We start from the raw sequence: 14294 nt of genomic DNA on the forward strand, positions 1-14294 counted from the left end.
TTCTCCATTCTCAGGTTTTATTTAGGTCCTCCTGTAGTATTTCACAATCCTCTTTTTGCTGTATAACTTCGCACAGTTTTGGATTGTCTGCAAACAGATTTATGTAGCTGTTCACTCCTTCTGGCATGTTGTTTATATATATGAGAAAAAGTATTGGCGCCAATACTAACCCCTGTGGCACTTCGCTTTCTACTGCTCTCCACTTGGACTTCATATCTTTAACTACCGTCCTTATTTCTCTCCCCCTCAAGTAATTTTCTATCCATCTCAATGTGCTTCTGTGTGTGTATTTACCTAGATGTATTTATCTAGTTGTAGTTTTACAGAGCCAGGGCTTTATGCTCGTGTGACCCCGTCTCCATATCTACACTTATCCAATTTTTCTTTAAAACTATGCACACGTTGCTGACACCACTTCCTCACTCAAACTGTTTCAAGTCTCAACACATCTTTGTAGGAAACTATATTTTTTAACATCTCTCAGACATCTTACCTTCCTCAGTTTCTTACTATACGATCTTGTGCTTCTAATGTCATATTCTTCTCTCAGGATTAGTTGCTCATTATCAATTTATAAACTTGTATCAGATCCCCTCTCTCTCTTCTCTGTTCCAGGGTTGGTAGATCCATAGCTTTTAGTCTCTCCTCATATGTCATCCCTTTAAATTCTGGAACCATTCTTGTAGCCATTTTTTGTAGTCTCTCCAATTTCTTTGTGTTTTTTATGGAGTCCACACTACTGCATATTTCAATCTGGGTCTTATTTTAGTACATATCAATTTCTTCATCATTTCTTTGTCCATGTAGTGAAATGCTAAGCCAATATTCCTTAGCAAATTATATGTCTCTCTGAAAATTCTATCAATATGGCTTACCGGTTGATTGTTTTCTTCCATCGTCACTCCTAAGTCCTTTTCCTTTTTTACTTTCTCCATTTCTACTCCATATTCCATCTTATAGATTCCCACGGGTGGTCTTTCACTTTTTCCCATTTCCATGACATGGCTTTTGTCCACATTGAATTCCATCTCCCATTTTTTACTCCATGTCCAGATCTTGTTTAAGTCTTCCTGCAGTATTTCATAATCCTCTTTTTGTTTTATGACTCTGCACAGTTTCGCATCATCCGCAAACAGATTTATAAAGCTGTTCACTCCCTCTGGCATGTCATTTATATATATGAGAAAAAGTATTGGCGCCAATACTGACCCCTTTGCCATTCCGCTGTCTGCTGCTCTCCACTTGGACTTCATATCTTTAACTACTGTCCTTATTTCTCTCCCCCTCAAGTAATTTTCCATCCATCTCAATGTGCTTCCTTTTAAGCCACCCTTTCCCTCTAACTTCCATAGTAATCTTTCATGTGGCACTTTATCAAATGCTTTTTTTAAATCTAAATAAATACAGTCAATCCATCCCTCTTTCTCTTGTACTTTATCAACTATTCTTGAGTAGAAACTCAATAAATTTGTTACACACAACCGTGTTTGTGTGTGTGTGTGTGTGTGTGTGTATGTATGTGTGTGTGTGTGTGTATTTACCTAGTTGTATTTACCTAGTTGTATTTACCTAGTTGTAGTTTTACAGGGCCTGGGCTTTATGCTCGTGTGGTCCCGTCTCCATATCTACACTTATCCAATTTTTCTTTAAAACTATGCACACTCTTTGCTGACACCACTTCCTCACTCAAACTGTTCCAAGTCTCAACACATCTTTGCGGGAAACTAAATTTTTTAACATCTCTCAGACATCGTCCCTTCCTTAGTTTCTTACTATGCGATCTTGTGCTTCTAAAGTCATATTCTTCTCTCAGGATCAGTTTCTCATTATCCACTTCATCCATTCCATTAATCAATTTATAAACTTGTATCAGATCCTCTCTCTTCTCTGCTCCAAGGTTGGTAGATCCATTGCCTTTAGTCTCTCCTCATATGCCATCCCTTTAAATTCTGGAACCATTCTTGTAGCCATTTTTGTAGTCTCTAATTTTCTTATGTGTTTCTTTTTATGGGAGTCCACACAACTCCTGCATATTCCAATCTAGGTCTTATTTTAGTACTTATCAATTTCTTCATCATTTCCTTGTCCATATAGTGAAATGCTACTCCAATATTCCTTAGCAAATTATACGTCTCTCTGAAAATTCTATCAATATGGCTTACCGGTTGATTATTTTCTTCCATTGTCACTCCCAAGTCCTTTTCCTTTTTACTTTTCTAGTTCTACTCCATCTCCCATCTTATAGATTCCCACTGGTCGTCTTTCACTTTTCCCATTTCCATGACATGGCTTTTGTCCACATTGAATTCCATCTCCCATTTTTGCTCCATTTCCAGATCTTGTTTAAGTCTTCCTGTAGTATTTCACAATCCTCTTTTGTTTAATGACTCTGCACAGTTTCGCATCGTCCACAAACAGATTTATGTAGCTGTTCACTCCTCTGGCATGTCATTTATATATATGAGAAAAGTATTGGTGCCAATACTGACCCTGTGGCACTCCGCTGTCTACTGTTCTCCACTTGGACTTCATATCTTTAACTATCGTCCTTATTTCTCTCCCCTTAAGTAATTCTTCATCCATCTCAATGTGCTTCCTTTTAAGCCCCCCTTCTCCTCTAACTTCCATAGTAATCTTTCATGTGGCACTTTATCAAAAGCCTTTTTAGATCTAAATAAATACAGTCAACCCATCCTCTCTCTCTTGTACTTTATCAACTATTCTAGAGTAGAAACTCAATAAATTTGTCACATGACCGACCTTTTCTAGAACCAAATTGGCTATTTGATAATATTTTGTTGTCTTCAAGAAACTCAATCCATTGCTTCTTTATTACTTTTCACACATCTTGCATATTACACTAGTTAGTGATACCGTCTGTAATTTAAAGGTTCTTCCTTCCTTCCGCTCTTATATATGGGAACCACCTCAGCTCTTTTCCACTCCACTGGCACTGTTCCATTTTCTATTGAGCATTTTATGATGTTGTATATTGGACTTGCTAGTTCTTCCCTACATTCTTTCAGTATTCTGCCTGAGACTTCATCCGGTCCCATTGCCTTTTCCTCATCCAATTCCATCATCAACTTTTTATTTCAAGCTTGGTTACTTTAATCTCTTTCATATAGACAGTCTCTATTACCCTGTGGTCTTTCAAATTTGGATTCCTTAGTAAAGACCTCATGAAATTTACTATTTAACAGTTCTGCCATACTTTTGGGTCTTCCACCATTCCGTTTTCTCCTTTTAACCTTTCTATTGTTTCTTTTTGTCTTATTTTTCCATTTATGAATCTGTAGAACAATTTTGGTTGTTCCTTACATTTTTCGACAATGTCCTTTTCATAGTTCTTTCTTCTTCCTTTCTCACCTTAGCATATTCATTTCTTGCTGTTTTGAAGTTTTCCTTATTTTCTGGATTTCTGTTTCTTCTCCACCTTTTCCATGCTCCATCTCGTTTCTCCTTTGCCCTAGCACATCTTGCATTAAACCAATCTTTCTTTCCTTCTTCTTTAGGTCTATATTTCGGAACATATTCCTGACCCCAGTTTTGTATATTTCCAAAAATAAGTTATATTTCTCTTGAACCGTTAATGAGTTTTCCATCTCCTCCCAGTTTACGTTTTAAAATAGTTCTTGAGATTCTCAATATCAGCCTTTCTGTAATTTAATCGGTCTCCTTTGTATGATTCATCTCTATCTTCCTTTCCTTCTTCTATATCCATCTCTAATATTACATGGTCACTCTTTCCCAATGGGCACTTGTATCTTATATCATCGTTAATTGGTATATCCCTTGTAAAACTAGGTCTAATCTTGCCGGCTCATCGTTTCCTCTGAATCTTGTTTTTCCTTTACTCTTTGGACCATCAAATTATCTATCATTAGGTTCAGGAATCTATCTCCCAGGCATCTTCCCCATACCACTTTCATAATTTTCCCAGTCTACCTCCTTACAGTTGAAATCTCCTACCAATATCACTTTTCTCCTTTCCTTAATGATTCTTGTAAGACTCCTTATTGTGTCATCTATCATGTCTCTATATTCTTGGTTAGTCCATGAGTTTGTTTTGGTGGCACATATGTTCCAATGATTGTTAACTCCTTTTGTTAATATGCATCTTAACATACAGTATTTCTGATTTTCCTTCCCCAAACTCCACTTGATTTACCACTATCTCCTTCCTTAACATCATCATGACTCCTCCTCCTCCTTTACCCACTCTGTCTCTCCTCCATATATTATACCTTTTATCTATGTCTATTTTTATTGCCTCATTTAACTTTGTTTCCACCAGGCATACAATATCTGGTTCTTCTTTCTTTATGTAATCTCTTAATTCTAATTTACTAGATAAAATCCCATCTATGTTTGTATACATCATTTTTAATCTCTTGTTCTTATCATTTTTAGTTAAACTTGCTCCATTCTTTTCTCTTCTTTCTCTTTTATATACCATTTCCTTATCCTGTCTCCTATAATTCTCCAAAAAATGCCTTCTTCTCCTCCTCTGACCTTTCATTATTTTTTCTCTTGCTTCTGCCACCAGTTCATTGTGTCTCTTCCTTTCCTCCTCGTTTCTATTTTTCTTTATATATATATCTTTGCAACCTTCTGTTTCTCTGAGTTTTGTTTTTCTATATAGTACTTCTTCTGCTGCTGCTGTGATTTTAGTAATATCTTAATTGGTCTCACTGTTCCTTCTTGATATGGTCCCATTCTATGGATTTCTTCTACTTCCTCTTCTAAGTTCTGTCTATCCTCGTCATTCAGATGTTTTAGTAGGTCTTTTACTGATTTCATTTCGTCTTTTTCCTTCTTGGTCTATATTTAACATTTTTTCTTTCAGTCCAAAAATAATTACACTCTTCTTTTTTCCAATTTCTCTTACTAAATTTTCTTTTTTCTTGAGGACTCCTATCATTTTGCTTGTCATATTTTCATCTCTTTCTTTTAACTGTTCTTGAAATACTTCTTGAAATGATTCCTTGTCTTTCTTATCTTGGATTCTCCATGCTTGTACTTCTTTTTTAATCACGTCTTGTACTCTTTCTTCTTCTTTGTTAACTAGATCTTTTAGCTTCTCTTTTTCTTTCTCGGCTTTACCGAGTCCTTCTTCCATCAATTTCTTGTAGTTCGCTATTTGGACTTTTAATTCTTCATTTTCGGTTCTTAGCCTAGTTTCGTTTTCTTCCACTCTTTTTATCCTTTCTTTCAATTTCTGGAGCTCTTTATCCTGTTCTTCATTCTCTTTCATTCCCATACTCTCCTTTATCAATTTATCTAATTTACGTTCGATAGTTAAGACTCTATCAAATAGTGAAGTTTGTGCCGTATCAAAGCCTTCAAATTCTCCTCCTCCCTCACCAACATTGTCATCATCAGCTTTCATTCTTTCCCTTGTCACATACCTGCATTTAGATGGAATATCTTTCTCACTCATTATTATTTAACACTGTATTCATGAAAAAAAATGAGTCCACACTTATCGCCCAGGCCACTGTAAACCCAAACAAAGGTAGTGAAGATCAGCTGATTCTCGGGAGCGACGGTATCGCGTCCTTCCTCTGCCGTGTGTGTGTGTGTGTGTGTGTGTGTGTGTGTGTGTGTGTGTGTGTGTGTGTGTGTGTGTGTATTTAACTAGGGTTTGAGTGGGCTCATAGTGTTCTGTCTCCATGTCTCTATTTGTCTAATTTTTCCTTAAAGTTATGCACATTATGTGTTGTAACAACTTCATCATTCCATGAATTCCAGTTTTTCACTGCTCTGTGTGGAAAATATATTTTCCAATATCCTTCACACACTGCCTCATCCTGATCTTCTTTTCATGTCCTCTTGTCCTTCCATCTTCTTCTATCACCAGCACTAGGTCTTCCTTGTCTATATTTTCAATGCCATTGACTGACTATCTTGTACATTGTTATTAGGTCTCCTCGTTCTCTTCTATCTTGTAAGGGTGGTAGTCCCATTTCCTTCAGCCGCTCTTCATATGTTAGGTCCTTTAGTTCTGGCACCATTTTTGTATCAATCTTCTGTATCCTTTCTAATCTTCTTATATCTTTTTTAAAGCTCAGAGACCACACCACAGCTGCATATTCCAGCCTTGGACATATGCTTGTGATGATATTTTTCATTTTATCTTTGTCCATGTATTGAAATGCCACTCTTATTTTAGTCAACATTTTATATGATAATCCAAATACAGTGGCAACTCAATACTCAAAGTTAATTAATTCCAAATATTTGCTCAAGTATTAAAAGTTTGACTCGATACCTTTAAATCAAGTAATTCGTTCTAATTTTAGCAAAACCTCAAATTTATAAAAATTTCAATGTATTTTTTTTTTTTTTCATTAATTTGATTTGTACATACCGTAAGTGAATGTTGGTGATGGAAAACTTAGAAGAGGAGGGGAGAAGGATAGGGAGGAGGTGGAGGGAGGTTGCCAGAGGATGAGTCACCATCCATGAAAACGTCTTTGTAACTTTTCTCGTGGTGTGATTCCTGTGAATCCACTATTAAAGTGCTGTGGCTCACTAACACTTCCACTCTCACCAGATTCCTTATTTTCATCATCAGTAAGCCTCTTTGGTGCCATCGTAAGTTTCTAAATGAAAAACTATGGACAGAATGCAGAAGAATGTTGTTTTTCTTAAGATGCACACCAGCAATCCGGTATACCGGCATTACGGTTATGCCGGTATTGCCGTTGTTACAATTGATACGATATCAGAACGGTACATTGGTGGCTGTGAGAAGGGATATGATAGAGCTTTGTATATGACCAGATGTACAGCTGTTTGATTACCTGATATTTTCACCATTAATAAGCCTTTAGTGTTAATGTAAGTTTATAAATGAAAGACTACAGATAGAATGCAGGAGAATGTTATCCTGATGACCGCAGCAGCATAAGTCACAACTGGTGTAAGGGAAAGGGGGACGTCAGGAACTCTTTGTTTACAACCGCATGTGTGGATGTTTGACTATCAAGTATTTTTTTTAGTATTAAATCGAACTTTAGCATTTGAGTAGAGATGTACCGATGCATCGGTATCGGAATCGGCGGTATCGGCCCATTTTTTGGGTATCGGTATTGGTATCGGCTTATTTTATGCCGATACTTCCGATACCTAAAAGGAATTTACTACTTAGTGATATATTCGATATAAGATATTGATGATACCAAATTAATATAATACGGCGTATTAAGTTTCTGTGGTGATTACCGTATGTCATAGAATACTGTTTTCTGTGGTAATAAGCCACAACCTCTAAATTGGACATGTATGAAACGCGTATATATAGGCTGAACTTCGGCATCCTGTCACACGGTCGGTCATGAGTCACCACGTACAGGTATCCCTTGGTTAACGATAGGGTTACGTTTCCCAAAAACAGATCGCTAACCGAAACGATCGCTAACTGAGGGATTTGAAATTATCAACTACATACATGTATTTCGCGATGCGTAAATAAACGACACTTTCTATGTTGTTAGTTGTTATTTACACCTTTAGAATTGGTAGTACTTACCTTGAGGAGTGGATGTGATATGCGTAGTGTGTTGTTTTGTGCCCCGAGGGACACAGGGCCTTGGAGGATTAAATCTCATCATGCCCACACCGACCCAAACTCGGTCAGCTGCTTCAAACCCTTCAAATTCTTGAGAGAATACGTTTTCCAGTGGGGGTGGGTCATCCAGGCTCTCCTCATCGTCACTCAAGGTTACGGTGGATGTGAAGGATAGATTGGATGTGGGTGGAGTTGTTTTGGAGGTGGATGGAGTTGTTTTGGAAGTGGGTGGAGTTTTTTTCGAGGTAGCAGGACGAACTTTGAAGTACGACGATGACTCCTATGGAAGTAGATGGGATTGCTTTTGAGGTGGATGGGGTAGCTTGGGAGGTGGATGGAGTTGCTTGATCGGTAGATGGGGTTGCTTGGGATGTGGATGGGGTTGCTTGGGCGGTGAGTGGTTTGAAGAAAGATGAGATGACTGTCTGTTTTGCCATCCTTTTCTTTGCCTCAAATAGTTCTTTATACACTTTCATGTCATTTTCTATAGCATTAGTCACGCCATTACTTGGTTTGGGTTGGGGTCATTCTCCTGGAGAAGATGTATGGCCTGGTTAATATGATTAAAATCTCCTCGAAAATCTTGACGGAGAGGGTTCTTTCAGGCTCCTTGTCCTCCTCCATTTCCTCCAAAGTATTTTGTTTCTCCAACTCCATGAGGTCGTCGTTGGAGAGAGGCTCAGAATGACTGTCCAGCAGTTCTTGTCGTCATTCTCGTCCACCTCATTGAAGCCTGCCTTATGGGAGATATGAACGATGTCTTTCCTTACTGCTGTAACATCGACAGGGACTTCCTGTTTACGTTCCACGCACTCAGGCCACAAATTACGCCAACATCCATTCATTGCCGACTTGGACACCTCCTTCCATGACTCGTCGATGTTGTCGATCCCCTTTTTAATGTTATAATCCTTCCAAAATTGTTTCATGGTCGGCTTGTCAGGGGTGTCAATGCAGGCCAACAGCTGTTTCATGGTGCGCCGCTGGTAATAGGCCTTGAAAGTAGCGATGACTCCTTGGTCCATCGGCTGGATGAGGGCAGTTGTGTTTGGGGCATAAACATGACCTCAATATTATCTGCCCAGTCATTCATGCTCTCTGGGTGGCTGGGGCGTTGTCACACAGCAAGAGAAATCTGTTAGCAATGTTGTTTTGGGCAGCATATTCTTTTAGGAATTTGGAGAGGTATCCTGTCACGTAACTTTGCATGATAACAGTCGTCATCCACCCTTTTGTTTGCCTTCCATACTACGGGCAAATATTCCTTAATATAGCCAGACAGAGCTCTTGGGTTTTGGGAATGGTAAATAAGGCATGGTTTAAGCTTAAGATCACCAGCATTCCCCCACCAATAATGTTAACCTGTCTTTAGATGCCTTGAATCCTGGTGCCGACTTCTCCTCCTTTGCTATAAACGTTCTCGATGACATCTTCTTCCAATACAGGCCTGTCTCGTCAAAGTTTAGAACCTGCTTGGCTGAATAACCTCCTTCCTCGATGCGCTCTTTAAGCAAAGGCTTGAAGGCGTTTGCAGCGGTTGATCCGAACTGCCTCCCCACTAACCTTGAGGTTGTGTAGACTCACGATGTTTGAAACGTTCAAACCACCCTTACTGGCCTTGAAGGACACTGTCTCGCCTATGTTGAATTCTGGTTTCAGGTCCTCCCACAGGCTCAGTGCCTTAGTAGTAACGAGTTGGGTAGAAAGAGGCATGCGGCGTGTGTGGTCTTCAATCCATAGCCTCAAAACGTTCCAATTTTTCCATAATCGGTTCCTGTTACGAGTTGTTGTGTGTTTGTGCAGGTTTGTGACTTGGTTGGCCTGCTGCTTCACTTGTACTTTTTCTGGAGAACTGTTGATACAGTTGATTGAGATAAACCAAGGGCACGAGCAATAGAGTTTACCCTTCACCACCCTCATGACGAGTCACAATGTTCAACTTAATATCAAGGCCAATGCTCTTTCTCGATTTTTAGCCTTATCTCCCGGTGGAGAACAATCGTTGGGTCGCTTGGAAGCCATCACTAAGTTCACTTGATCACAAATAAGCACAAAAAGAAGTTTAGAGCGGCGTGATAGAGTTGTTGTTGCACAATCAAAACAGCGGAAAGACTGTGGTGTGTTTACTGCACGGGCGGGTGGATGGACGCTGCGATCGCGATTGCGATCGCGATTGCGATGGTCAATCCGATCGTTAACCTAATTTTGGCGATCGTTAACCAAAAAATAGGGATTAATTTGGAGGGATCGTATGAGCGAAATATCGTTAAGTAGTCGATCGTTAACCGAGGGACACCTGTATTCTCACTGTCTCTCAGTCAGACGCTGCTCCTCCACCCACACAAAATTCACACAGGTGAAAAGCTTATGTTTTTTAACTATAATCTAAGAATGTCAAACTTCAGATATTGAGAATCCAACAAAATGATTTGGTATACATATATACGAGTATATATATCTATATATCTATATATATATATATATATATATATATATATATATATATATATATATATATATATAGTTAGGCATTTTGCATTGTTGTAAATAACAGCATATTCTTATTTGATTTATAATTAACAGTGCTAGTGGTAGCCTTTTCCAAGATATCATACTGGAATAGGTGGAAGCTCGAATTGTATATGTATATTAATTTTAGTGCAAGTTTAATTTTTGAGTTACTTGTGTTAACCTAAGGATGTAAAAATTCTATAACTAAGAAAGTAAAGATTCTGTTTCATAATCATGTGCATTGTGTATAATTTGCTGCATATTAATTATTTAAGATCATAGCAATACACTAGAAATTTTGAATAAACTAAACTTTTTTCTATTTAATTGAAAGATTAGGTGAAAGCTAATTTTTCTGAATTGGTCTACTAATGTCTAATGAATTAATATCAAAGGATGTCAGATTTAATTAAAGAGAAACATACACAACAAAATGAGTTTCTTTTGCTAATATTTTGTGTCTGTTTTACAATTTTAATAATTTTAAAAATATTTTCGATCGCCAAAATATCGTCAATGAAATTAATAATGAAAATGCACAAGACCAAATGGTCACTAAAGGAGTAAGAAGTAAGAATTTAAAATAACTGACAAGAATCAGAAGACTGAGAAGATATTCATTCCAATTACTGAGTAATTTACCTTTGCAAATGGCTTCAAAAAGCTTCTAGAATTGCTCCTATTTCACAAACGTTCTCAGAAGGACTTACAGCATCCCCCAAAACAAAGCTTCCCATCGGATAACGCTCGCCGTCCACCAACTCATCTGGTGTCCAGTGCAGTAATCACTATAAGTAGTAGTATCGGTATCGGTATCGGTAGTAGTATCGGTATCGGCCCAATTAGGTGGTATCGGTATCGGTATCGGAATTGGCCAAAATTTTGGTATCGGTACATCTCTACATTTGAGTATTGAAAAGTTCAAGTATTTAGACGTTTGAGTATTGAAGCTCCACTGCATCTTGCTTATGTGTTTTTCAGGGTTCAGATTTTCCTGTATAATCACTCCCAGGTCTTTTTCCTCTTTAGTCTTCATTATTTGTTCCTCTTTCATCAAATAGTTCCATACTAGTCTTCTCTTGCTCTTTCTTAGTTCCATTACGTGACATTTCTTAGCATTGAACTCCAATTTCCTCTTCTTATTCTACTCAGATCTTGTTTATATCTTTCTATAACAACAAACAGTCCTTCCAGGTTTTGATTACTCATAACAGTGTTGCATCATCAGCAAATAAATTTATATAATTGTTTACCCCATTGTGAATGTCATTTACATAAATCTGGAACATAATGGGGACTAACACTGACCTTTGTGGCACTCCACTTGTTACTTTATTAACCCAAGGTGAGTATGTATCTCTGATCACAGTTCTCATTTCCCTATCCTTCAAATAATCCCTTGTCCATTCCAACAAAGTTCCTTGCAGTCCTCCTGTGTTCTCAAGTTTCCATAGTAGTCTGCTGTGAGGGACTTTATCAAAAGCCTTTTTTATGTTCAGGTATATTGTGTCCACTCATCTGTCTCTGCTTTCAGTTCTTCTATTACTCTCGAGTAGAAGCTTAACAAGTTTGATGCACATCACTGCCCTGTCCTGAACCCAAATTGTCTGTTTTATATGGCTTGCTTCTCTTCTAGAAATTTAACTCTTTTTTCTTTGATGATTATTTCACACAACTTCCCCAAAACACATAAGTGACACTGTTTTGTAATTTAGTGGTTCAGTTGCCTTTCATCCTTGAAATATCAGTATTACGTTGGCTCTCTTCCATTCTAGTGGAACTTTCCCTTCATTTATTGAACTTGTAATTATTTCCCAAATTGAATCCAACAGTTGCTCTTTACATTCTTTTAGCACCCAGCCTGATACACCATCCTGCCCCGTTGCTTTTCTGACATCCTACTTATCCAATAGTCTTCTTATATCCTCTTTGTGTGCTGTGATTTCCTGTATTCCTGTGCAATACAGTGTCCTATTTGGTTCTGAGAAATCTTCTTCTATATTTAACATAGTTTTGAAACTCTCATTCATTATTTCACACATTTCCTTCTCTGCTTGGTATGCCTTCCCTCCTTTAATTATTTTTTCTGTTGTTTCCTTATTCTTTATCTTACCATTTCTAAATTTGTAGAAAAGCTTCATCTTCACTTTTACACACATCTTTCTCAAAGTTTCTTTCTTCCTCTCTCCTTACTCTAATATATTAATATCTTGCATCCTTATACTGCTGCCTGTTTTTGTCATTTCTCTGATTTATGAGTTTCTTCCAAGCTTTATCTTGCTTTTTTAGCATTTGTGCATGCAGCTTTTATTGTGTTCAATGATACTTCCCTAAAAACTGTCATTGACAAATAACAAACTAAAATAATTTTGCTGCATAGTCAACCACATCTCTTATACATTTGGAGCATGTATCACAACATACTAAGTGCTCACAAGAGGCTTGATAAGTTTGTATAATTACAAAATGCTATTGCCATATCATGACTTACATAGATAGCTTCTCTCATCCAAACAAACACAGACATATATATTTTACACTTAAATTATGCATAGATTTTCACTGCTTTACCATTAGAGAGAGAGAGAGAGAGAGAGAATAGAATGCACACATTTGATTTCTTTGTCTTTCAGGTCATCGAACATTGGTCCCTGAACTGGTTCAAGCCCTGGCTGACTTGGGACGACCAGATATCTTGGTGATTGCTGGTGGGGTGATTCCTCCACAAGATTATGACTTCCTCAAGGAGAGTGGTGTGGCAGCAATCTTTGGACCAGGTGGGTGGGCAAGACATTAATTATGTTCATCTTTCTCACCCTCATGAATAGTCAAATCTTTATTGCTTTATTGTACAGGTAACTCTCGATTTACACAATAGATATGCTGCAAGAGGCATCTCATATTTCAAGATTCGCATAAAACAAACTTGTAATTCTGATAAGACACAATAGATAATAGGGGGGATGCGAGATGTGGTCCAAATCATGTATAAGCAAACTGATCGCTCAAATTTAATTAATTATAATATTTTTTTGGTCGCGTATTAACAAAAATGCGTAAATTAAACGTGTAAATCAAGAGTGATATGGAGCAGGAAATATGAAAAGGTTTTATTCAATTTTTTGCTGACATGCAATGTACGTATTATCCAAGACTCAGATTTAAAATTTTTTTTTTTTATTTATTTAATTTTTTAAAACTTATACCATGTGGGCTTTTCATGGGAATTTATGGGCTAAAGGGGATACTTTTTTGTGGTACCTCCTATCTGAAAGCCCACCTGCTAGGAAACTGTTGCCCTGAGTGAGGAAGCCCAACCTACACTCTGACCATGGACAGGATTCGAACCAGTGCGCTTAGAGATCCCTTGGACCCAAAGCACGCATGGTTCCACTGTACCATGGCGGCCTTATTGGTATTATACTTCCACACATCTATTTTGAGCTGAGCAAGGGCCACGCTACAATATTTTGATCTTGTTCACTGACAGGAGTGGATGGAGATGCCAATTACATATTTACATCTATGGCATATTACATTCTCTTATAAGAAATTATATACATTGCAATGTATTGTATCCTTATTTTTATTGAATGTTGATTGCATTCCATAAAAGTCTAATATATCAGACCAGTTGAGGCCAAGCTGGTCAAATTAATCCTTTCAATACTGGGACACATTTCAACCATGAGATCTATTTACCATTAGACCATTTTATAAACATTAGAAAGGGTCCATGGAGGTTGGAAGATTAATGGCCACAGTCTTTAGTATTTCAATACACCACATGAGTTTCTGAAGCAGTATAAAGTCACCAGAAAGTAAGCAAGATGAATATGGAAACGAGTCATCATACAGAAGGGGTTAAAGGGATATCAAGACTACTTCTCTATTCCAGACTGTCACATATCAGGCAGTGGTGTGATGTATCTGGTAGTTTGTCACACATGAAGCAATGCAAAACAGTAACAAAACATGCCACCTTGGTCTGTAGTAAGATAGGATTACAAAAATTTGTACCAATAAGACAACATAGAAGTTGGAAAGCAGGACTGGTTTAACGATAGATGTGAAAAGGCTAGAACAAGAAAAGAGGATGCATGGAAGAGGTGGAGAAGGAAAAAGACGGATTAAGCAGTGGGAAAGTTACAAAAGAGCAAGAAATGAATATGTGTTGATTAGAAGAAGAAAGAAAGAAACAAGAAAA

At 37.7% G+C, this 14294-nt stretch overlaps 1 protein-coding gene across 1 annotated transcript in view; it reads left to right on the top strand.

The window, feature by feature from the left end:
• The window catches only part of LOC123501425 (methylmalonyl-CoA mutase, mitochondrial-like), a 123513-nt gene extending 110614 nt beyond the window's left edge, over window positions 1-12899 (top strand). Inside the window, exon 16 of the mRNA XM_045250253.1 lies at window positions 12721-12899. Within this exon, the coding sequence (XP_045106188.1) occupies window positions 12721-12884 (164 nt within the window). The 3' untranslated portion in view covers window positions 12885-12899. The remainder of the gene's footprint in view (window positions 1-12720) is intronic.
• Window positions 12900-14294: the final 1395 nt, after the last annotated feature.

This window comes from Portunus trituberculatus, chromosome 9 (genome assembly GCF_017591435.1).
Source record: "Portunus trituberculatus isolate SZX2019 chromosome 9, ASM1759143v1, whole genome shotgun sequence".
Lineage (NCBI taxonomy): Eukaryota > Metazoa > Arthropoda > Malacostraca > Decapoda > Portunidae > Portunus > Portunus trituberculatus.